Source organism: Labrus bergylta, chromosome 10 (genome assembly GCF_963930695.1).
Source record: "Labrus bergylta chromosome 10, fLabBer1.1, whole genome shotgun sequence".
Classification (NCBI taxonomy): Eukaryota; Metazoa; Chordata; class Actinopteri; order Labriformes; family Labridae; genus Labrus; species Labrus bergylta.
In genome coordinates, this window is record NC_089204.1 from 15181356 (window position 1) to 15207970 (window position 26615).

Below are 26615 nucleotides of genomic sequence, written 5' to 3' on the forward strand. Positions count from 1 at the left end.
AACTTTGTGAACAAGCTTCAGTAAAACTATAAAATATTCAAAAATAAGAGTTCCTGGTGTGATCTCGTCATATTCTGTCCAAATTTGGTGATGACTGATAAAAAAAAATACAAAAGCTGGAGTGTGAAAACAGATTTGTAAAAATAGAAATTGTAAAATCTAGACATAAGCATGAAGTACTTGGGTTCATACTGTACACATTTGTCCACAGAATTTCAGGATGTATTTTTGATTTAAGATTTAAAAGTTGAACGTTCAAAAATACAGTTTGCTCATCTAAAAGGACCCGTATACTCTTTTTCATCAAGTTAAAAAAGCTCCCTAAAGCATCGACACAAAAAAACACTCAGATCCTATGTTTTAGCATACCTATAAACCCCTCAAGTTCAGCCATGTCAAATTTAGCAGGACAGGATCTAAAGCCGAGAACTTTTCATTAAAAAGTCTGAACAATGGGTTTTGTATACCTATGAAGTTTATGTGTTGATGTCAGTATATCAGGTGTCTGATGTGTCAGGAATAATTTAAAGTAAATGGTTGGAAGCTTTGTGCTGGTGGAAAGTTTAAAATATACGGCTGCTTTAAAAGAGTAGAAAGAGAGAAGTTATCAAGACAAAACAGTTAGTTGAAAGGCTGCCATGAATGTACTCCTTCTATAGTCAGGTGGTGTAAGAGAAATCTCTCAATGTGCCTCCTGCACTGCTACTTACTGTATTCCTCTGATGCCCTTGTCCTAAATTATATGTGGGTGAGGCAGTGAGTACACTTAAGACATGCATCAGTGATCACAAGAGCTGCCCCCACAAGGAAAACATCTAACTTTTTCGGTCCCTTACCACATCCTGCATGAAGAACAGACACTTTTGAAACTTAAGATTCTTCCCCATACAGAGGGTCAGGCCCTCCCAGCGGGAGAGCAGACTACTAACAGATCCTGCTCAAAGTTGCTGAAGCCCGGAGGATCATTAATCTGTGATGGGGAGCTAGTTTGTCTCCTTTTTTCTCTCTTTTAGGTTTCTCTGTGTGCTCTCTCAGTGTCATGGTTTTTGCAATACATTTGTGTGTGTTGATTTGGAAGTAGTTGTGTTGCTATACTGAAACACAGAATGTGACTGCAGAAAAGAGCAAAGAAGAAATGTCAAAACGTCTTTGGTGCAGTATGATCCTGTTAATATGATCAATAAGATGGGTGACTTAACAACGCACCTCCACTTGTTACACACACACAGTTGCACAACAGTGCTTCCATTCCTGTTAAATATCAGTGCATTTTCTGATTAATTCAAACTGAGTTTTTTTTTTAACCAAGGAAACCAGGAAACAATGAGTGCCTGTTTTCCCTGCCTTCTTTTATCCTTATATTCCTTTCAGAATGAGGCTGATTTGGTGATACCAGAAGTCGATAGAATACTCATTGCTACCTCTTACAGGTAATTTAGATTAAGTGTTTACAGCCTAGTAGAGCCAAACGACATCTATTTGCTTAATGGCCCATCATTACACAAGTTAACATAAGACTGTGTTCAGTACGATCAGTGTGTCTGAAGATTTTAATATATAATGGAGTTACGTGACGTTCATTCAGACCATAAAAAATCAAATCCAATTTAAAACTATTCAGGTATATTATGGGCTTTACAAAACTCCCAACATATACCCTTTGATTTGATGATTTCACAAGTTTCCATATACATTTCTCTAATCCATGCTTTTCAGTGGTTACGGCACACTCCTCATGTATGGAGGCTGTGGTCCTCGAAGCGGGCGGCCCGGGTTAGAATCCAGCCTTTGGCACCTTTCCCGAACGTCGTTCCCCACTCTCTCTCCCTGATTTCTGACTGTCCACTGTCTTGTCTCTACAATAAAGGCACACAAACAACAACAACAACAACAACAGCAAAAAGTTAAATTGCACATTTGGCCATATCTACACTTTTGTTATCCTAGAAAAGTGTCAAAATATATACAAAGTAAAAAAAATGTATATCTTGGAGAACCGCTTGTGAGTGTATTGTAGACAGACAATATGGAACTGCTGACATTTTCTGACTGGATAAGCTGAAGAATGATCAGGTCACAATGTAGTACTTACATTTGCAGTTTCTAATATAGTTGAATACACCACTCTGAACACTTTTTGCACATTGTACATTTTACAAAAACATAGCATTGAGGCTACTAAGTGACATTTTGTGACTGGATAAACCTCAGGGGGCTGGAGCCAGAACAAAAGGCCGGTGTGCCTGGTGTGTTTATGACTGGTAGATGACGGTCTCTATTTATCAGCATCCAGTGCAGAGGATGAGCGGATCCTTACAGCTCAGCTGCTGTTCCACAGAGCAGAGAGGCATTGGAGGAAGGCAGAAATGTCAGAGCAGGACACAAAAAGCAGCTCCACAAAACCCACATAGTAAAATGAAGCGTCTCTTGATTGTCAGCCAACTGATAACCTCAGACGTTCTGTTTGAGTGGAGCAGAAAACCTTTCTCTTATAGGTTTTCAGTATTTTAATGAATTAGTTGTCACAATTTAAGATGATGTCTCTACTATTCAATCCTTCTTTTCTTTTGTATTTTATTTAGCTGAACATCATAAATGACTGCCCTATAAGCAGTCATTATCCTGGGATTACAAACAGCCTTAAGGAGTGGGAAGAAACATTCATAGATTAATTATATCAGGTATTGTTTTTCCACCCATGCAGCGCCTACACAGCTTTCATCATCGTAATTAAAGTTATTTTTAATAAAGTCATTACTGTTGTTTCTTCAATCCATGACCGAAACATTCTCCTATACTTTCGCTTTGCTAGAAAGGAGAGTCGCCGTGCTTTCAGGCTATCTGAGTGTCACCATGAGTAAACATACATGAAAGAACCAAACCTGTAAAATGCCATGAACAAGTGATGCTGCTCTCTCGCTCCCTTGACAATATTTAAACTTTAATGACTGCATCAATGGAAGGGAAAGGGCATGTGCTTATACTTTACCTCAAAAAAGATTTACAGTCTTAGAAGTAATATGCATATTTAATTGCAGGATTTTTCTCTTTCTTAGAAGATTTACAGTACTATAGTTCATGTTTGAGGACACACACATCCACTAATGTTGTAGCTGTGCTCAGAGATGCATGGCTGAAAAGGTAACATCACTGAACCACGAGTGTTCAGAACCCCCTAAAAAGCTCTGAACCTGTAAATGTCCTACACGCTGTTGTCAGGCAGATGCTCATCAGCTTGATATAATCATGCATGTTGTAGAGACAGTGCTATTTCAGCAGCACTGTAAATGTGGAGGTGGAAGCGAGGATGCATGACAGAACACACTTGGAGCTCAGCAGGCTGTTACAACAGTTACAGACATGTCGTGGATGAGGAGACCTGAGATGTCTTTCAGGTAACATTGCTATCAGACTCAAAGTGCTCTGAATGTAAGCACTGACGAGAAAGAGACAAACTATTTACCACATCTCTGTGTAGGCCGAGGATGATCAAGCTCCTTAACACTCAGTCACGTTTTTGCCAATGAAACAATTTTACAGTGTATAGAAATGTTTGCTTTAACTGGAATACCATGAAGGTGAAAAAGTTCTATCTTCATTGAGATTCAAAACACCTCAAATTTGAGAAAAAGTAAAATAAATCTAACAACACAAATTTAATATGTGTAGCTTTTACTGTAAGTGCCACTCTGGAAAAAAAAGAGATATAAGAACCCAAATTGTAAAAATGTATGTTTATGTAAACATGGGCCCTAAACTATACACATCTCTAAGTAAATGGTTGATGTTTATTTTTCCACAAAAGGAAACCTGATTGGTTTATCTCTGACTGATAGCCATTATAGGCTATCAGCCCCAGCCATCAGATCAGACGTTGGATTTTTCATAGCTTCTTTCTAAAGATGGCATACAGCAAAAAATAAAGTTTTTAAAGTTTAGACTGCCATTTTCTCAGCAAGTTACTACTTTCAATCTAAAGCATATATATGTCCTGATTTTTTAAAAAAAGTATTCAAAGCCTACTTCTCATTACAGAACTTTCAGGACTGAGATCCTAGAAGAAAGACGCCAGCAAAGCCCCTAGGACAGTCAGAAAGAGCCAATCCTAACTTTTTACAGGATTATTTTCTCTATCAGGGTCAGTGTTTTCCAATTGCAGTTCATTTCATACTCAACATTTATCTCCACTGCCGATGTTTGAGGGTATTTTGTGCTCTGCTGCTGTCAGTCAGTGACCCAAACTTAAGCAGAGAAAATTAGATTTGTGTTTTAAACCTCCACACAATCTTTTTCTTGCATAAATAAATGTTGTTGTGTCTGTCAGCCTGTGAGCAAAAAAAAAAGCCTCACATTATTTCTAGGTCAAAAATTATATTTTATCATCAGTACAGTGGGATACAGTGGGTCAGGCCATGTTGTGCGGGGTCATAGCTTTAAGCCGGTGTAGGAAACATGAAACAAAAAATGTCCATGCAGAAAATGACTGTTTTCATACGTGAAGCGCAGCTCAAAACACATTACTTGAGTAATGAAGGGAATTTCTGGTAAATTAAATCTGTTTTTGTTCCTTTTTTTTGTATGAACTGAAACTTGATCTTGATATATCTTCATGAAGTGGAGACAGTAAAACTGGTTGATACATTTTTTCTGCTTTCTGTTATGAGCTTCTCATACTGTGTTTGGGTTGACACACTTGTAGACAAAAGTCCAATTTGCAGCTACAAATTACATTTAGTCTGGTTATTTTTGTTCATTATTTTTGTGTACATTTGTTTTCTTTCTCTTGCAGATCCATGTAAATGTAATTGCAGGGCTGTCATTTTTCATAGGCTCACTGGAGGCAACTGGGACAGATGCTCAGAACACCATAACTCCCCTCACTGCCTTGATTACATATAATATTTATTTTTTATTAATTATTTCTTGACACCTTATATTGTCTTTCATAGCCCTTTAAGCTATGCATGGTTGATAAAGAGACTTTCCTCTTTTGGTTTCCCATGTGCCAATTGTGCAAGCAGAAATTCATTAATAAAGATAATGAGATCAAAATCCAGAGGCAGAGATAATGCAAAATAAGAATTTGAAGTGTTGTTAAGTTTATTCACAGTGAAAAAACAACAAGAGAATGGTAAAATAAAGTGACGGCCCTGGAGAACATGTAAAAATGAAAATAATTGCAAGAAAATATTAATAACCAAATACAAAAAAAGGAAAAACAAGAAAAGACTATATAATGCCGCTCTTGGCCCTTGCAGCTCTGTACTCTCTGGTTCACTGTGCCACTCCAACTCCAAGTGCCATTTCCCCGTAATGTCCCCAAGCCTCCTCTCACATAGGAGTTGGTTCAAACCAAAACAGACTATGGAATCAATGAACTCTCAGGAGAGTATTACTTGTACTGCAAACAACAAAAACATCTGCAGTAGGGCTAAAAACACATCTGAATGCATTTCACTTAGTAAATACTTAAACTGCCATTATAATAACATTTCAAGTCTCAGAAACCTTAACGCCCCTCCACCTCTACCAAACTTGGCGCCTTCCACTTGTTCCACTTCCTTATGAGCCAATGGCGTAAATTGGTTCAGATTGAAATTTCTTGGTTGTGAAATTAGAGTACACAGCTGTGGAGCAACAGGTGACTCACATAGATTTATTTGACATGTTTGAATGAATTCAATGTTTTAGCGTAAAAATAGGCCATGTGTGTTTTATTCTGCTTGAAAATACAATCTTTGACGTTCTTTTTAATGAAGTTATACTTAAAGTTTGTTACAGGTCACTCACTGAGTAGTTGTTGCTATAGTCATGCTAATCTAACATTAACACAGGCCTCTCAGCCGGCTTGATGTTACTTTGGAGTGGCTGGCTAATATTAGCGCAAGCAAGTGTGTAAATTAATTTAGGGTTGCCCCGTGACTGCAGCATTAATCAATTATGTAGCATTTTGGATATACCGCACAACATAGAACAGACGCCAAATCAAAGTCTCATGAAAGAGAAACCCAAAGTCAAACTTTCAGTGAAGGTTTCCTTGACTGACGGAAATTCAATATCAAAGTAGCAAGGCCAAGCCGGATACAATCTCAGTTAAACAAAGTAAAGACAGTCCAGAGCCTTCATTAATATAGTCTCACCAAGAGATATCTTCTAGCGATATAGTGATATGGAAAACATCCATATTGCAGAGGGGGATTCAGCTTTCGAGCTCCGCTGGGTCGTTAAGTTTGCAGAACTCCTTATGACTTAAAAAAAAGATCCAAAATCTTTAATTAGAGCAAACATTAATGAACAAAACATTTGTTTAACTATAAGCTTTGAGCTGACCATCCAACTATGACTCTTTTTACAAGCTCTTGATGTTATCTGAGAAAAATACAAGAGGGTAAATGTCAGACTCTGCCTGGTCCTGCTGTCATGAAAAAATGTTTTTTTTTTTTTAATTCAGCATGGTGTCCTCGTGGTCAAAAAGCTGTTTATACTAAACTGATGTAAGTCCTTTGAAATTGGAGTCTATAAATCTATTCACTGGAATCTAAGTGAGCATGGTTACCGTGAGCAAACTGAGGGTCCACAGCTGTAACTTATTTCCTACAAGTTATACGATGGTTTAAATGCACTTTCTCTTCTGTTCTATGATTCACAGCGGTGTGTCATAGCCCGCTGGTACACAATCTCCTGCCGTCCTCCTTCAGAAGCTCCTCTCAGTTGTCGGGCAGCCATGGGCCAGGCTTCGCTAAACTGAACCGCAGAGAAGGTGAGTGACAAGAATACTGCAAACCATCTATAGGACTAATCTCTATATCGAATGTGTTTTGTTTAATTGATATTTATTGTGAAATTTTTCACAACACTACTGACAGTATTACAAAAAAAAAACATGATTATTAGGTTGCACATTTCTTAAAATTTCAGTCAGACCAAAGACCACCAGGAGGGGGCATGAAGTAGGGAGGACAGGATTCTAAACTCAAAGTACGAGAGATTACTGTAGCTGGCAGGTAAACATTAGAAATCCACAAAGTTGTAGAGCTGGAGTGCTGTTCTTTACCATTTAAATAACTTGAATGCAATTTAGGCCAATCACAAACGGGTGTTTCAGAGTATTTTGTTTCTCCAGCAACTTTGCTGTGTTGGCGCAATGTATTAATTTAGCTTAATATACCAAACTTAGCATTCAGAGTGAGGAACACGGTCAAGCCATTCACAGCAAGAATAAACATGGTGTTCTTCCTTATTGTGTAGTGTTGAGAGGTCCAGGGAAGGAAACCTCTCACACGTGGGTCTGAAGTGTTTTTTTCAAATAACTGCATCCATAGAAGAGGGTTTGCGCTGCAGGTCCACAGCTTTCCAACTAACATTTGACTCTACATCTCCTGTAATAATACCAAATGCTTTAGCATTTTTCTACCAGTGTCTTAACAGCAAAGAACTACTTTCAGACAAAATAAGAAAGCAGTGCAGAATAATAGAAGCAAGTAGCTAAAGAAATTCATATTTCTTCTTTGGATTTGGATGACCAGAGTTTTTTAGGCCAGAGGAGCAAAGACTATGAGGCCAGTATACACTACAATGGGATGTCCCTTTGGCATGTTTAATGTTCAGGGGGTTATCAGTAATTTTCCGTGTTTTAATCTTCAAGACATTTTAACAATTCAGGATATTTCACTTTTCCTCCCAAGATTTATACAATTTACAGCTGCATCTAAAAGTTCTATAGCCTTCGACTAACATCACTCATGGAGTTTAGAGTTTGATTCCTCGATTGCTAAAACAAACCTCAGTCACACACAGATTCTTCTGTTTCTAAACACAGGAGACTGACATTGCAAACTGTGTAATTATACACTGAAAGAAAGGTTATCTAGTTCAAGTTAAATTAATGAACAAAATGACGTCATGTTTTTAAACTGATTAACAAGAGACTGGATGTTATCTCAAGAATGTCATCTTTACACCTCCTTACTCTCATTAAAAACTTAGCAGTTAAACATCAATAACTTAAGTCTGCACTTCAGTCTTACTGTTTTCCCCCCTCGTGTGTTTTAGCTGGTTGTGCAGATAAATTGCTTGTAAAATGAAGTTCCCATTGGTTTTAGTTGTCGTGTGGCTGTGTCTGCAGGACACAGGACACAACTTCAAAGGCAAGTGTCAGCTAGCTTCACACACACTGACAGTCACACTCTGCACAAACATATTTGTTGTCACCAGAAGAAAATAAACCCAGTGTTCAGTTGCAAAGGCTTAGAGAAAACACACTGCGTTTTTTTGCCAGATCTGGCGTGAAGAGTTGAAATGAAATGGAAGTAATATGTGATTTTTTCTTCTTTTTTTTTGACACAACAAAAGATCTGAGTGATTTTTACCACCTGGAAGATGGCAGGAAGCAGAGCCTGCAGGATTCTGTTTCCTCTGTGTTTGATGTCAAAGGCTGTGAGCAAACACACCTGCTGTTTCTTCACTTCATCCAGCCTGCTCTGCCTGCTTTACGGATCTGAGTCTGATTCACGCTAAGGAGGATTAGATGCTTGAGAGGGATGATCAGACACATCTGAGAGGAATAAGTTATTTATCTGCCCAAAAGAAAAAGAGAAAAACAAAGATATGAGGAAATAATGAAAAAAGACAGAAATAGGAAGGAAGGGGCAGTTTAACCCAGCTGTTCAGTGTAGTGAACAGGAATTAGCATCTGTGATGTGCTTTGTCTGACAGGGTGATCAAGTGTCTTTGATTATATTTAAAACCTCTGAAACCTGCGCAGCGATTGAAAAGCTCCTAACGGCTGTGAGTTGTAACAATCTGCAGGAGGTAAACAAGGTACGGACCGTTTTAGGGAACGGACATAAAAACAATCACACATTCGGGTGTAGGCTACTGCAGCCACACATCACATTTGGTAAACTGTTCTTTAAATGCACTTGGAAAAAAAAAAGTTCTTATAGTTGATAATCAGAGAATCTAAAAAGACCAAGTACTTTGAGTTTTCTGTTGTATCTTTCATCACAAGAAGTACACTGATTTACACATTCTTAGACTATGGCGGGCCGCCACAGTCTAATTAATTAATGGGAAACACTGTACCACTCTTTGTTGTTTAAAGAATTCTGTTCTCTTGTTTCCTATTTTCATACAGCATTTATTTGTAGATTACTTTGATTTGATTAAGTCACATAATTTGCCTCCAATGCTACACTGAATGAGTTGAAAGAACAGTCCATCTTGCCAAAGTGTATTAAATGCCTTTTTCAGCTCTACAAAACAAAAGATCTGTGGTTTCTGACTAGTGTGTGTAAAGTGTTGATATGGTCTGATTTGATGGTTGGTTGAAGAAGCCATCTGTCTTTTAGATAGGACATTTTGTCCAGTGAGATATGATAATAATGTTCTAGAGTTAAGAATGCTACAGAATAGTTTACTGAGGTTACTGTTAACACAGATTCCTCTGTAATTGCTTTGTCCCCATTTTTAATTATGGGATAAACAAGACTTTTGTTCGAAGTCAGAGGGAAATGTTGTTGAAATAGGGAATCTACTCTGAGATGGTGGGTCACTGTATTGAGCACTCTTTCCTCCTGAACTGCACTAACCACCCCCTCAGACTGGCTTTGAACATGGCCTTGGAACTTTTGCATGCCCTACATGAGGAGTATCAGCTCCTGCCCTCTGGGAGGCGATTTAGGGTGCCAAACTGTAAGAGGGACAAGTACAAACACTCTTTCATTCCTCACTCCATATCACTGCTGAACAAACAGTAAAGCAGAGGCAGGCAAAACTACACCCCACACATTCCCAATAATCATTCATGTACCTGACCTGGGCTGCACATGGACTGTGAGCACTTTAATATTGTTCATGGACAATCCCCCCCCCCCCCCCCGACATCATCAAACAGGTCTCCAACAGCTTAAGTCACTTATACAGCCACATTAGGTCCCACACCAGGAACCTTGGCTTTATCTTCGACTTAGGCTTTACATTTGATCGGCAGGTAAATACAGTTGTCAAATCCAGTTTCTTTCAGCTCCGCACAATTTCCAAGCTAAAACCTATCCTCTCATTCAGTGACTTACAGACAGTAACCCATGCACTCATTTCATCCCGACTTGACTACTGCAATTTATATACTGGGATAAGCCAGTCGTCCCTGTCCCGTCTGCAGGCTGCTGACTGGAACCAAGAAGAGGGAGCATATCAGTCCTGTCCTAACGTCCCTGCGTTGGCTCCCAATATGATTCAGAATCAATTTTAAGATTGTGTTGTTTGTTTTTAAAGCCCTGAATGGCCTGGCCCCCCTTTATATTACCGACCTCCTCAGACCGTACACCTCATCTAGGCGCCTGAGATCATCAGACATGCGGCCTCCTGGCTGTTCCCCGCTCACGGCTCAAGCTAAAGGGAGATCGGGCTTTTTCAGTAAAAGCCCCTAAACTGTGGAACAGCCTCCCTCATTCAATCAGGTCTGCACCCTCTGCTGACTCTTTCAAGCCCCGTCTCAAGACATACTTTTATATTTTAGCATTTGAGTCCTCTGGTCCTGAATAGACCGTTTCTTTCAGGTTCCTTTGTTGCTTTCTTTATATATTCTTTCTTTATATATGTATACATATACGTATATATTTCTCTTGTTGTTTTTTCTTTTTTAATGTATTGTGCAGCACTTTGGTCAGCTGTTGCTGTTTTTAAATGTGCTTTATAAATAAATATGACTTGACTTGGCAAACGGACAATAAAGTTTTGTCTTAAATGATCTGACATGTGCCAAGTCAGTAAGTCAATAATCCAATTCACAACACATAAGTCCCAAGGGATCCACAATATACCAAAAGGTATAAAATGCAAACTGCTCTAATTCTGCTCTCCAAGCTTTTCTCTGAAACATAACTGAATAAATTACCAACCTCAGCATATTTTCATCTCCTTTAAGCTGCTGCTAACACTTCTCATCTTCTGAAGTCATCCTCAGAGGAGCTGCCTCATTCAGAGTTAATTTACCAGCAAAATGAGCAGAGAGTCTCTGAGGAAACACAGATCTGTTCAGGAGTTTTTTTCTTCTTCTCCTCCCAAAACACACTGAAGCACTATTTAATTGAATGAACCAATCAGAGAACATTGCTAACAATGCTAACTTGCTATACATGTATACTTTTAAATTAGAAACTTGTCTCTTACATTACTTACTCTTTTTTACGCCCATAAAATACAAATCCAATACAAATGTTTTTCTGCTCCAGAAATTTCTGGCCAGACTCGAACTATAGAACTCAAACTTTCTGCTTGTGTCCTTGGTCATTCCCTTGTTAGGCCCAGAATTTAGTGTGAGGGATTTACAGATCTAATCTTTAACCTTGCAGACTTTTTTAGGGCTCTTCCCTATAATATCTTATGTATCATTACAAATGGTATGCACCACTATAGCCCATGACATATAAAAGGAAACAGACCAACTGTGTTTCTGTGTTTAATCCAGACCCTGCAGCTAACATTAGCTAGAATGCTAACATGGAAGAAAGCACACAGGTACAATCCCACTAACAAGATATTACTGAGGAAAAACTCTCCAAAAACATTTTCTCTTACAATAGTTCTCCCTAATTTACCTGAAAAAAGAGCCACTTCCGAAGAAAAGACAATGAGACTAAGCTTTCTAGACAATGCTCATATCTTCACCAGAAATTATATAACGGGGATAATTATAGTATGATAGAGAGTTGGCTTGATTTTCTCCGCAAAACCAGACTCCACTATTTTCTATTATTCATATTCTTGTAACAAGGTAATATGGTCACCATATCACAAATCTAATAACAACAGTTCTGCTTCTGCTCCTGCACAGTCAGATATTATGTAATAAATTGCCAAGTACCATTCAAATATTAAATAACATAATTTATAACAGGCTTTCCAGTGGGATATAAATTGACAAGGCATTTGTTGAAGAAAATAAAGTGTAACCCCTGACTAATGAAAGGGGCAAAAAGACATTGCCTACAAAGTCATTAAGATTTCACATATACTTTGAAGTTTAAATCCTCAAAGAAAATAAATATCTCCAATGGTCCATTTTTCTCAGCACCCACAATTCATACTATGCTACTTCAGCACTCAATCTCTTTTTTCACATCACCCTGACCATGTCTCTACCCTGTCTCTCTCCCTGCCTGTGTCTCAGATCAACATTGCATTATTAATGGCAGACAGGCCTTTTTGATATTTGTCTACTCGAAGTGAAGCTGTCAGCTTGACCATTTCTGTGTTACAGGATGGCTTTGTTCTGCCTCTCTCACACAGTCATAAGAAATACCTTCAGAGGTAATTCTTTTCATCACCTTTCAATAGGGGCATGCTGATACTTGAGTACAGCCATTGAGTACAAAACATTCATCTCTGGACAGTTCTGTAGTAAGTCATCCAAGTTGGGAATCAATACTACAATTTATGTAGTATTGATTCAATGGGGGAGTTACAATAGGAAGGAAGCTGGTTAAAAAACACTTGGCTATGTGAATGTTTTTGTTTTTTAATTACATGGATATCTTTAACTTTATGTAAGCTTTAATTCCGCCCTCTATATCTCATGGTTTAATAGGCAGCAAGCCAAACTGAAAAGTTTGTGATAAAATGACTTTGTTCAGACATTGTTACGTTTTTGACAATCTGACTGGCGCAACAAAAGAAAATATAGAGACAGAACAAATGTCACTGATATGGTATGTGGTTATCATTATTAATAGAGATTCATCTTCAATGTCACTAAGAGGAGAGCAGTCACCTTTTTTTCGGATAGAGAAAGTTTTAATTTCAGTAAATGTCTCAGCCCTTGTTCTATCAGTGTGATTTATGGCCTTATTAGCCTTCTTAACACATAAGAGGTATCAAGGTGGTCTTTGTGAGCATCCATTCTCAAAAGACATTTAGTCCTTTCTTTACAAGACCCTTTGAGGTTCAAACTTAGTTTAAGATTTAGTTTTTTTATGTCCAACAGTGCTTTGCCAGACTCTATACTTGAGCTACTTGACACTAGGAGAATAAGTCCAGATGTAATAAAAATGTGATGATATGGGTGAAGGGAGGGCAAATTGAACTGTCTTCCTAAAAGTATGGCTGTAAAGGTCGCCTGTGCAAAGAGCTATAAAAGCATTCAGTATTAATGTTAACTGTTGAGTGTGGATGTCCAGTAGTTGTAATATTTATGACGGTGCAAAGGAGAATTACCTTGCCCTGTTCAAAATCTTTCATAGTAGATGTGACGGATGGATGGAAAACAAGCCTCTCATCCAGGAGACTGCTGTACATCTGTAAACCAAAAGTACCTAGCAGGATTTAAATAATATATGTGATGGAACATATGATGCTTATTTTATCCCTAACCATGATCTTTTCTTGAACATAACAAAGTGTGTTGGTGACTAAACTTGAACAAACTGCAGCGATTTCACAGCAGCTATACTCTCCAATGGTTTTATGTTGTTTGGACAACGGTAATATGTATAATTTGGTGAAATCAGCAATTGAACTGTTCTGTCTTTTAGGTATAAGGGTGTTTTTGAAATCCAGGGAGGCTACATGGATAAGATGCTCATTTAATGGAGTTTGGCTGAAAAAAAAAAAAAAAAAGCTGATGACCATCTGTAAGAGGGATACTATCAGGGCTTGACACTAACACCCACCAAATGCAGGTGGATTTCAGCAGTGGTGTATAACACAGTCCCTCCCACTAACCACTTTGGCAGGTTGAAAAAATTCTTGAATTGTAGTAGTTGAATTGTAATTGTCTCAAAAGGTATCTGCAGACCAGCCAACACTCCCAATTTGAGCGGGAATCTCCCTATTTTTAACCCTTCTCTCGCTGAACTCCCGATTCTCTCCCTATTCCTTCTCCCTCAGCTTTGCTTTCCCAACAACAAAATTGTGGCCAGTGAAAACGCTGAGTGGCTAGTAACTTAGGAAAACTACTAGCCACATTGGCTGGTGAGCAAAAAAGTGAATACCATGTATACCATGTATATAAAATGCTTTAGGGATAATTTCATATGCATTGTAAAGTTTTCCTGGAAACAAAATGTATAGTTCAAGTCTTTTTGCTGGAATAACTTGCTTTTGGGTGTTGTAGGTCCAACTACAATGTTGGACACATTGTGTAATATTTGCATTTTGAAATCATTTTCTTGGATTGTATATTATCTGAGTCACTTCTGCAAGTTGTACTCTACACTAACTGCCGTGAGTGAGGCTTTGCTTAATTTGTTTGAGACATCAAATACAGCTTGGAAAAAAGTGAAAGATGAAGATTTAACATACAAGTACGTTCAAAGTGAGGGAAAGTCCACACTTAAAAAAACTAAAAAAAACTTAAAAGTCTTAATGAAAAGAACCACAAATGCTGATCAGGGAAAGGGTCATGGTGTTCAGAGAGTGCATTTTGTCATAAAAGTCAAAATGCATGCGAAAGCAAAATTAATTCATGCTGTGTGGTTCTCTGTCAGCAAAATGTTACTTTGGTGTAGCTTAGCACTCACACAGCTTCAGTTTTTTTTAATTATTCAGTGTGTCTTCATATGTTCCCCTGCCCTGGTGCTCAGATTATACGAAGGTCTGCTGTGAACTGGCCACTTTAATATTGTATAAGGATTGCAGTGTTGACCAGAAATGGCACAGCTGCAGCTTTTATTATGCACAACAGTCCTAAAGCTACTGATGAAACTGTTATGGCTCTTCCAAATTAAACATCAAAGAAATATGTTGATAAAGGTTTTGCACTCAGGGATTTTAAACTGGGGAAATATGGAGAGAGAAAAGCCTAAAAGCGATCCACAAATGCAGAATCCACACACAAAGTCAAGCATATTTATTTTCAAATCTCGAAAATATATATACAAATTAGTTGATTTATTTGTATGTCACATTTGTATATTTGTATTTGTATATTTATAAATGTATGCATATTTATACATATCATTTCGATATGTATAAATCTTTTTGAGACAATTCTATCTCCATCGGGAAAAGTCTGTATCTGATGTAATCAGTTTAATACGATTTTCTAATAGATTACTAAAAACTCTGTATGGATGTGCATTTGCTGATTTAAAAAATAAATTGATGGTTCTTTTTAAATAGCATAATATCTGTCATGGTTAGCAGTAAAATACATTTGTTTCTACATGTTTATGATGAGAAAAAGACACTTCTTTTGATGACAATGAGGTATTTCTTTCTTCTTCCAGGAGCCGGGGGTTGGTCTCCTCTGGATTTAGACAGAGATCAGTGGTTGGAGGTAGACCTCGGTGAACGGACACAAATCACTGCTGTTGCTACGCAGGGTCGCTATGGCAGCTCTGATTGGCTGACGGCCTACTTGCTTATGTTCAGCGACACAGGGCACAACTGGAAACAGTATCGACAGGAGGACAGTATAGGGGTGAGTGCATGTTATTTAAACTTTAAACTTACCTTTAATAAGTATTTAACAATACCTTGTAATACTCTTAGAAATAAACAATGTATGAATCAAATGAAAACATTGCAATACACCAGCAGAGGCTTCAATCTTCTACATCAGTTGCTGAGGTTTGCATCTTGAGTGATAGTGTAGACAAGAGATGAGCAGAAACGGAGAAGCGCAAACATCACAAGAAAGCGATGAACTGCACTGATGGCACGACCAATGTGATACAGAATCTAAAACAGTGCCACGCTTTGACGCTGGAGGCACCAAAACATTTGAATAACATATCCTGGAAAGTGGATTTGAACCCTGCCTGCCTGAATGAGGAAGGTCTGAATGGATCGGTTATTTTGGTACCATTCCCAACAAACGCTATTTGCCCTGAAATGCAGTCAGGGGTGTACTTAACCCTTTATGTGTTTTGACTTTTAGATCGTCTGTCAGCCTCAAAATCCTTCAGTGAATATGCACTCAGGCCTCGTTTTTTGCCCACAGTCAACCCCTCTTGACCATTTAAAAGAAGGCACGTTTTAAATAACCTCCACATTGTTTACATTTTTTACAACTCAGAGGATATGTCCGCTGTTTTAACAATGATCTCATCAGTTTACTTAAAAATCACAAACTAGAATTTTATAAAAATTGCAATTCATGGAGAAATAACAAAGATTTTTACTACATCCTCACTGAAAGCAGGATTATTTGAAATGTTGGACAGAATTAAACACTGGTTAAAGAGTTAGTTCTAAGGGCCCTGAAAAAAAGAAGAATGGTCCGCAAGAACAACCCATCCAATGATCTGATGAGTTGTTTGTTTCTTTTTTTGGATCCCCATTAGCTTCAACTTAGCGAGAAGCTATTCTTCCTGGGGGCAGCAGTTTACAATGTGACCATACAATTTACACATTCACATTTTTTTATCACCAAACACAGACATTAAAACGATGTCTGCCACATGGTACAATGGTCAGGACTGTCACCGCTTAGAGCAAGAAAGTTCAGTGTTTGAATCCTCGTCATACAGGGGTCTTTGTGTGGAGAATGTTCACGCCTACATGCATGTGTTTTTCTCTGGTTAGTCCGACTTCATCGCACAAAACCAAAGACATGCTCCTTAGTTTAAATTGTGACTCTTCATTGGCCACGTGAGTGTGACTGTTTGTCTCTGTATGTCAGCCATGTGATTGACTGGGGATTGGTCCTGGGCGTACCCCGCCTCTCACCCAAGGACAGCTGGGATCGGCTCCGGCCCCAACCTGCTACACTGAAGAGTACAAGCTCTATAGATAGTGAATGGGTGGATTACCAGTTGTCATAAGTTCTCTCCTCTTTTAAAGTGAGTTTGGTTTATCAGAAGGGATAACTAAACCATATTAACTTAAGTGAGACAGCGGGCACATCACTGCACATCTTCCCAGACATGCTCCTCCACTGTGCACTATGCCCGGTCAAAAATTCAAGCTGTATCTCAAGGAAATCCATCCAATTAATCAAATTCAAAGGAATAAGCATCTCATTTTCTCATACAGCTCCCTTGTTCTCATCATATTTTTTCACCTAGAGGCTCTCTCGCCCGCTCTGTTAACCTCATTACGCATTGTAGGTAGAGGCAGTCAAGCATTATCTTGCCGTAGACTGAAAACTCTCTCTTTTACAATGTTGTAGTGAGAAGCAGCATCAATTTAAAGTTGATCTTGAAAAATAAGAATCACAGGGAAGGTTAAGCTAATGTCAGACTGAGGCTTCTTCACAAAAAGAAGGAGCAGAAAAGGGCTTCTCGCGGCTTAAAAGCTTGTTGATTTCACCCCCCAGGATGAATCAGGATAAATCCGCAGCATGTCTCAAAAGTTGCTCCTGAGCTCAACATATTAGTCAGCCAACTTTATTATGGCTTTCGAGGAACAGAGTCTGAGCTGCTTCATTGGTCACAAGTCCTCCAGGACATCTCTTTCTTGTGAGCTTAGAGGCCAGGCTTTGCAAAGCTGACTAATGCTCTCTCGTTCTTTAATTTCCCCCTCTTCTCTCATCTTCTCTCCTCCACTTTTTTCTCTTTTCACTTCCACCACAAAGGTGTAAAAGAGCAGATGGTGTTGGGAATATATGTTCTCATAATCAGGGAATATAGTTTCTTCTGTGGTAATGGAGGTAAAAGATAGCGGAAGTTTAGCAGAGATTTCTCAAAAGGACAGAAGAAGATTATGATCATCATCTTGAAATTCAAATATGGCCTCTTATGTGCCGCAAGAAAGTGAAGACCAAAAGCAGACGTTCGAGGCTGAGGTAATGGATATAGAACACGTTCACCTTTATTGGTTTAGTTAAACTAGGGCAGTTAAAGAAGTTTCTTTTCCTCCGCTTAGTAATATGCTTAAATTCAGCAGGTTGTCTTGTCTGATCTGAGGTCCTAGTCGAATGGCCTAATGTCCCAGCCATGTATGACTTTCAGAATTTCAGAAGAGAATTATATTCACAAAGAATTGCTGAGTCACAGAGTTGTAAAAAAAAAAGAAGAAATTCTCTATGGAAGTGTTTACCAAAATGTGTGAAACATATCAAACTGAGACCAGTGCTTGTCAAATAGGAGTCAAACAGTCACATCACTTCTCACAGGAGCCTGCTTGGTTATTCAGGAGTAGACTTGAAGTTACCTTGGTGTCAAGAAAGAATGGAAAACCCAGCTGACCTGCTGCTTCGGGTGTGTGTGTTTTTTTGTTTTGTTTTAGGCCATTCCAGGTAACAATAACGCAGACAGTGTGGTTCAGCATAAGCTCCAGCACCAAGTGATCTCTCGGTACATCCGCCTGATCCCTCTGGACTGGAATCGCAATGGGCGGATTGGACTCAGACTGGAGACCTACGGATGTCCTTACAGTAAGTTTGGGGTCCTTTTTTTAAATCTCAGACTGTAATAATTGTGAAAGCGGCAGTATAGATGACACTGAATGCAAATGTATATTTTAAATCGTTAAATGATTAACCAAAACAATTCAGGCTGTTCTGGATGAACTAGTTTGAGAAGAAATCATTTGACATCCAGAAGAAGTTCAAATAACTTGTCTGAGGTCAGATTGAATTAAGAGTCTAACTTCTCCTGAGTCTACTTTCTGGAAAAAGTTTAGACTAATCATTATACAATGTGGTATTTTCATTAACCGGATGACATTCATGCAATTTTACGACAATGACCTAATTTTTCTTCTCTCATTCATCCGTATCATTTAGCATTTCTAATCTGCTGCTATGGCTGACACAAAGGAGCAGAGGGTGACATAGAGCATGCTTCTGGTTTCTCCTTTCTTTTGGCGTCAACCGTAATGTCACTGTTTATTTTTTATGAATTTAAGCATTGAAGCAACTCAACCATTAATCCATCATCATTTTAGTACAACTTCACAATACAGAAAGACTGAACCGCCAACCTAACCCAAACGTAAAGACTTCTTTCAATATAAGTTTGTCATACTGAAGTTTTTAATGTGCCAAAATGTTCATTAAAGAAGGATTAAACACATCAGCCTACACACAGATAAAACAGCAGATGGGGAGGAGGCAGCATGTAGGGTTTGATTAGGAATGAGCAGCAGGGTTGCGAAACAGGTGAGGAATGGGCAATGAGTGGTCTACCTGCACTGTCGCTAATCTACTGCTCTGTGTGCCTTTAAATTGCCCCCCAGGGGACAAATGACGTTTTTGAATTGAATTGAATTCATTGTTTGATGTACATGAATGTAAATGGAAAATTTAGTAAAAAGTCAGACCTGATTTGAAATATTATTAATTATTCTTTGCCTTCAAATAATTGTGTTTCTTGTCCTGTAGAATAAAACAATGTCAAATAGAAATGTAGAGAAAGGCCATGAGGAAATGACAATACTGTTAATTGAAAGGGGAAAGTAAGGATCAAAATTAGGCAGGTCACAATTAACAAAACATTGGTTGAAAAAATAAAATAAAATAAAATAACATTTTCATATCCAAACATGAAGGGAGTAAAACAACCCAAATAATAGAACCCCTGTCATTTAAAAAAATCAAATGTTACTTTGAAACACTTTGTTTTGGGCTGAATTATCTATGAAAGTTGATTTGAGGTTGACGAAGTGAACTATGTGTTTGTGTGTTTATCTGTTGGTTTAGAACAGATGGATAAAACTGGCTCCCAGCTATAAGAAACTGGACTCACTGACTGTTATGATGCTTACATATCATAATTGTTTCATAGTAAGGAAGAGTAAACGTACTTCTGTTTTTTTTACCCTTCATTCAGAGTCACTTCTTCATTGTTGCTTCCTGCAACACAGGCTGAAATTCACTGGATGCAGTTGATGTATCTGAGCTGACGTTTCTAATTTGATGCTTGGATAGCGACACTGTAGGCGTGAGATTTTTATGAACATGCTGTGCTGCTGTATCAATTAATTCAGAGTAACATGAAAGATGCTTGGTAGTCTTTAATCTGCTTCACTTGTTCAAAAATAAGTTCAAATACTCGCTTTCAATAAAGTTTCCACATTTTGTTTTCTTTTGAATCACTTACACAGCCACGTAGTCTGTGTCAAATGTCAAAATACATTGTATACTAAACATATAATAGAGATTAAATGAAATAAAAATAATAAATACCCTTTTTTAAATGAATTAGAAAGGTTTTTCTTCTTGAAATTTTTTATTATTGTTCATAATTTGTTTTTAAAAAGTCTTAAAACCAGAAAACCTTCAAAAGTTAAAGAAACAATACTTCCGGTCATGTATTATGACAACCATAGATCCAAACACAGCAGTAATGGTTTAATGTCTTTAGATATGTTATAGCATGTCACACTTTTTCATTTTTTTCTGTTTAGAATAATATCGAAAAACAAGCAGAGTCATGGGACAGTTAAGAAATGTTTTGTTATAAATAATATCAATAGTGAAACTTTGGTTTGTTGTTTTTCAGACTCTGACGTGGTGAGCTTCGATGGTCACAACAGCCTTCTCTTCAGGTTGACTCCCCGACCGAGACAGATGACGAGGGAGAGCATTTCTGTGACATTTAAAACCCTGAAGAATTCTGGGATACTGCTTCATGCAGAGGGACAGAGCGAGCACAGCCTCACGCTCGAGTTAGAGAAAGGAAAGCTCCTCCTGCTCCTCAGACAAGGTGAGACTGTTAAATCCTTGTGCACATGATGTCATGACAGACTGACAGCTCTAAATCAGGCTGGTGCTGCAAGAAATTAAAGAAACCTGGTAGCTGGATTTTTATGATTTATCCTTGGTAGAGATTCAAAAGACTATGTCACAGTGCCAAGTGTTTACTGCGTGTAGGTGCATATGTAAACTTGTTTGCTGTGGTTGAGCTGTGTAGTATTAAATCGGGTGTTCTGCAGAGTTTGCACATGCATGGAGTTGAGATGACTTGTAAAGTGCTCTATTACTCATCCTAAATAAATGTTTTTCTCTCTTCAGGTCAGGACTGAGATTTCATAAGTCTTCAAAAAAAATTAAAATAAATTATGCAACTATTTTTAAAAGGAAGCCTATAAATAAAAAGAGGCATCAGGTTTGAAACAAAAGCATCTCAGAGAGATTAAGGGGACACAATCCAGGGCAATCAAGGATCCATTTTTTCTTTTACTTGACATACTAGACACTAAAAGTCTTTCAGTGTTGTTTCACATATACTGTATATATTTTTTGAATGTTGATTTACATGATAATAAAGTACCTACGAGTAGGACAAGCAATTATAAATAAACATACTCACAGGCATTGGAGTAGAACTAGTATTCTCTTATTCTCTTCTCTAAAGATCTTGGTTTGACCTTGCAGCTGAGGCAGTAGAACAGCTGGTTTATGCCTCTGTGTTTTTATGGGGTTGTTGGGTTAAAGTTTTTATGTTGTTCTTTTTTCTCTGCTTTGCTCAGCTTGGTGTGATGGTTGTGGGAAATGATTAATTAAGTGCCTAAACACCAAATATCCGCTCTATACTCATCCAGGTTTGATTTATTTATTCTTAATCTATAGATATTGACTTTAATGTTAGATTTATTTAAAATCTTGAAATTTTAGATTTTTTAGAGAAACGATTTGTTGGTTTATACTGCTTGGCCATTGATGCCTCAGTTTAGCAGATAAAGAAAATCCCATAAATGACCTTACTGAAGCAGGACTGATTAACATTTACTTTTTAGATAATATCCAAAACGATAACTATCTAGCTAGTGAAGTTTCGAATGCTGAAAAATCTGTTTTAAGGAATTAAAATTAAGTTTTTCTTAACGTACAAAAGTTCAGCGTTCCCTAAGTTTGATTAAAGAAAAAGGCAAAAGTTTTGCATTTGAGTCTCATCAGTGCGTGCTGCTCCAGTCCAAAACATACTACGCCATTTTGTCCCCTCCTTATGCCTGCCCCATAGTAACCTTCAGCAGGAGTGACAGAAGACACTCAAACTGTCTAAATTAATACACTGGCTTCTTAAATTCTCTCTTTCTCCCAAGCATTGCCCCCACATTTATATATAAATGACAATGTGTCTGTACTGTTCTGTAGCCCATGGCTTATTATTAATCTCTGTTTCTTTCTGGAATATTTTGTGAAAGTAAATATACTGGCATTAAATGTTCACTGATCGTGTGCCTTCTAGCTGAAAGTTTCAGAGAGGACAGGTTACAATTTTGCACAACAAATATCTATATATATATATATATAACATTCCTTTGCACAGTTAGCCTGTAGTGCAAATTCCTTTGCACTACAGTTTGCCTGAATGACAGAAATGCTTTACTACATTATGTTGTCTATTATTGTGTTTTATTTTCTCTGAGTTCCATTAAAGATGTAAAGCTATTTATTTAAGTCGATAATGGGAATTACAGTTGTGCATAAATGAGGCAGATGAAAGGGACTGAAAGAGCATATAGTTTATCTATGTGCTGGACTCAAAAAGGACATTTTGTTTGTTTTTTTACATTAATATTTTCCTACAAAATTGAAATGATTACATTATCAATCATCAGCCACAGAGGCTGTTTTTAGCAGTCAAATAAGCTTTATTAAATCTGAAGTGTGTATGTGTTTGATCCCCTGTCTACAGTAGATTAAAAAAGCAGATGCTGGGTCAATGACTCATTCTGGTTACAGAATGAGTCATTGACCCATTGAATGACTCATCATTGAATGAGCTCAGTTGTCTCATAGATTGTGAGCTGTTTGCCGTGTTCAATAGTATTGACAAACAATGTTGTTCTCCTCAATCCTTGCTGATTTATAGGACTGTTTCCCTGCTGTGTTCAGTCTAACAGAGCTGTAGATAAACAGATTAGCTTTTCTCCGTGATGTTTTTATTTTACTTGCTCCACTTACACAGATGCCATGTTTGACCCACACTGATTAGCTGCATAGAATTTGAGGATTAAATTGTCCTGCATTTATTTGACTTGGATATGTTAAGGTATCAAAAATATTGTTTAGGTTTGGAAAAGGTCACAATTTCTCAAGGTACACCATACATGTCTCCAAGGTGAATGTCTTGTTTTTAACATATTAGCTTTTCTAGTTAATCCCAGCACAGCAGGTTGGTAATAGACAGAATTGTTGTGCAATAAAAGAATCTGAAGACATTTACTTCTTTTCACTTGGTTTCCGTCTCTGTCTGTCTCCTCCTCTCTCAGTGTCTCTGCTTCGACATCTGTCAGGTCAATGATGATTAATGACTGAACCCTTGAATGTCTTGCTCTCTCATCACTCTTTATCTTTCTCCTTTTATTTGTTCTTCACACAGACTTCATTATCTCCATTAAAAAAATGTCTTATTAATATTAATGACTGCGTGCACTTAGCTCCATCCTCACCTCTGTTTCTCAGAAGAAACTCTGCTCCCTGCTAACACAGGGAATGTATCAAACCAGACACATATCCTTAGTCATTTATTCATGCCTTTGCATCCTTTTTTCTGCACCCTTGAGCGTTAATTATGCATTATCGCTGACCTTTCCTGCTTTTTCTCAGTGGTAGATGTAGATTTCTTTTGATGGTTCTAGGATGTGATCCCCTACAGAAAACAGTGCCACTACTGAACCAGTAAAGAAACAGCTGTTACTGCCCGTTTGTGAGGAGTAAACTGTGTACACACAGACAAGGATTTAGAGAAAGGAAGGATGCATTTCCGATTACGCTGAGGAAAATACAAAGATATTTTACTGTAGATATCCTTCCCTGAGTTGCAAAGTTGAAAAGGCACTTTTAAAAGTAACAAAAGACAGAATTTCGACAAGGATCATAATGCAGCTCTGATATCAAGATTACAGTTATGAGAAAGTAAATTCAGCAACTTCATATGTTTTCTTACTCTTTCCGTTTCTTGCACCCCAGGCAGGAGTTCTTCAGCAGACAGCCAGCATCTGGTGTCTCTTGGCAGCCTGTTAGACGACCAACACTGGCACCACCTCGCAGTGGAGCATCACAGCACTCACCTAAACCTCACCATAGATAAAAGCACACTGTGGGTGCAGATCCCTCAAAGATTAACCCACTGGGATCATGACCAGGTGGGTTTGTGTCTGTGTAGGTGTAAAAGGCACGCAAAGTTTCAAAAACATTCACTTGCCATCAAATCAACTCGAGTTGTATTTGTGCTCATGTTTGTTTCCCTGCACAGATGAGTGTGGGAGCAGAGCAGGTTCTCGGCTCTCGGAGGTCAGTCGGGTCACACAGAAACTTTCATGGCTGTTTGGAAAATCTTGTTTACAACGGCGTGAACCTGATAGACCTCGCCAAACAGAAAGACCAGCGGGTCACAGTGAAGGTAAACTGGCTCACAGTGTGCTGATGAGAAGCTTGTTTGTGTGGTTACAGGCTACATTAGGACATCTGCGCTGTCAACGCAGAAATTTGATCAGGAAAAAAGTACAAATATTTTGACAAAAATGTTGGAGTGCATGAGCAAACGCATGCATGCTCTATAGTAAGCACAACATAAATTGGTCTGACATTTAGCTTGTTAAAGTAGTTATACAATATTATACAATTTTAGTTTTGAGTGGTTGCAATTGGAGTGCATTCTCTGCCAGGGAAACCAGCAGAGATATCTCTGTCCCCATTGGGTTTCTATCTCCAGAGGAGTATGCAACACACAGACACTTGATCAAATGGAAAAGCTCTTTGTGACGCAGTTAAAGCATTATATAGTGATGCAGGCTAATGAGAAGAGTCCTGTTGAGATTCAATGGGACACGATCCATGCACACGCAATTCAGGATGAAGTTTACATACTACTTACATTTAACGTGATGTCCAGCTGAAATGATATCTCACAGCTACAGCTCATGGTAGGCGTAAAGTCCTGCCTAAAGACCTGGTTGTAATGGCACTTTGTTTTGAAAGGTAACTTGGATGATGTCGAGGAGCACATGTTTTTTTCACATGGCACTGGCAATGGGACCTACACAATTATTTACACCCTTGATTTTTTATTTAAATTTAAAAATTAATTAATCCCTGAGGGAGATTCTGGTTTACACTCCGTTATTGAGAGACATGCTTCTCACACTCACGCCCGAATCACATGCATGAACAAACAGGACCTGTGGACATGTATTAGTGGAGAGTGGTCAGAGTGGGGCTGCTACACACTGCTACGCAGGAACCGCACCAGAGTCGTTGGGGGTTCGGTGCCTTGCTCAGCGACCAACTGATCAAAGTCTCTTTTCTTTTTTTCCCTTTCTGCTCTTACTTTATGACCTACAGTAAGATGTTGCAGCTGCGTATTTAAAGTCTGGATATCAACATCATGGTTATGCATTCATGCTTTTTAATTAGCTACGGTAATGACAACTTCTGCAACGGGGAACAGCCTTAAAAATGAATTAAAATTACATCGTTTTGTGTTTCCCCACTTTTGCTAAAGTGCTTACTCCATCTGCATACTCCCTCCTCTCTTCTCTTTCATCTGTCTCAGGGTGATGTGACCTTTTCCTGCACTGAACCTCTTTCTGTTGCTGTGACGTTTACCAGTCCCCATAGCGTCCTGTGGTTGCCAGGTTTGACGGAACCATCATCGATTGGCGTGTCTGTGAAGCTTCAGTTTAGGACGTGGAACAAGGCGGGCCTGCTGCTGACCTTTGAACTCACAAAGCAAGGGGGCGCAGTCTGGTTGTACCTGAGCAAAGCAACGCTCCATCTGCAGATCCACAAAGCTGGCAGGGCGCCATTGGAGCTAGATGTAGGTCAGTTTGACCTTAAGCTTCACACTTCAATCAGAATATTTCCAATGCTATTGCCTCCATTGGTGTGGGTTTTGGTCTCTTTTAACAGACTCTGCATATTCATTTGGAATCTGAAGGCACCATATGGACCAAACTATGGTATCATAATGGTTCTTGTTTTGCGTTTGTTAGTAGTACTTTCTACTAGCATTTCAGCTGCTTTTGGGTGTATGAAGGAAAATTATCAGTTTGAAGAGCAAAGAGAGAAGGACGCGTCCACTGTAAAACAACCTCCGAGTCCAGTGGCAATCATCTAACAAAGATTGAGCTTGAATGAATGTGTTTAAACAGACATCTGTTGTCATGACAGTCCAGCTAACAGTCAGCTTTTAGACTTCTCATCTCTAAACATTGACTCCAATCCTACTTCTCAAGTTGCTGAGACTGTAAACATCGAAATGCATAGAAAAGCTTGTCAAAGGCTGAAGTCCCTTATCCATGAGCACTGGTTATACGTGAAAAAGTAGAAAAGTTTGCTGTGGCCTCACATAGTTGTTAGACCTATTAGGGTCAAGTTTAATCACCATTTATCGATTGCTCAAGCAACATAGAGAATCTCCCTGCAGTAGTAAATAAGCAATATTTGCAGTCCTAAACTTTCTGATGTTAAAATGTCGTCAACACGTGTATCTTTGTGCACAACGTAATGTATCTGTGTCATTAGGTTCAGCACTGAGTGATGGTCAGTGGCACTCTGTGGAGCTGATCTCCAGACGAGGACATCTGACTGTCACTGTAGACGGAGATGAAGGAGCCACTGCCCACGCCAGTCCTTCATTCCTTATCACCGCAGGGGGTCAAATTTTCTTTGGAGGTACGACACGTAAAAATTCACATGCATTATTCTGACTGTCAAGAGTGGTCGTCACGGTTACCTCTGTTGTTTGATTAGTTGACTGATTTGTTTCCTGTCCTCTGCA

At 38.5% G+C, this 26615-nt stretch overlaps 1 protein-coding gene across 1 annotated transcript in view; it reads left to right on the top strand.

The window, feature by feature from the left end:
* LOC109995838 (contactin-associated protein-like 4) overlaps positions 1-26615 on the top strand; it is a 63125-nt gene that overhangs the window by 15671 nt on the left and 20839 nt on the right. The window contains exons 2-9 of the mRNA XM_065959811.1: positions 6650-6760; positions 15228-15421; positions 18172-18319; positions 20388-20591; positions 23804-23979; positions 24090-24236; positions 25389-25656; positions 26360-26509. Coding sequence (XP_065815883.1) covers positions 6650-6760; positions 15228-15421; positions 18172-18319; positions 20388-20591; positions 23804-23979; positions 24090-24236; positions 25389-25656; positions 26360-26509 — 1398 coding nt within the window. The remainder of the gene's footprint in view (positions 1-6649; positions 6761-15227; positions 15422-18171; positions 18320-20387; positions 20592-23803; positions 23980-24089; positions 24237-25388; positions 25657-26359; positions 26510-26615) is intronic.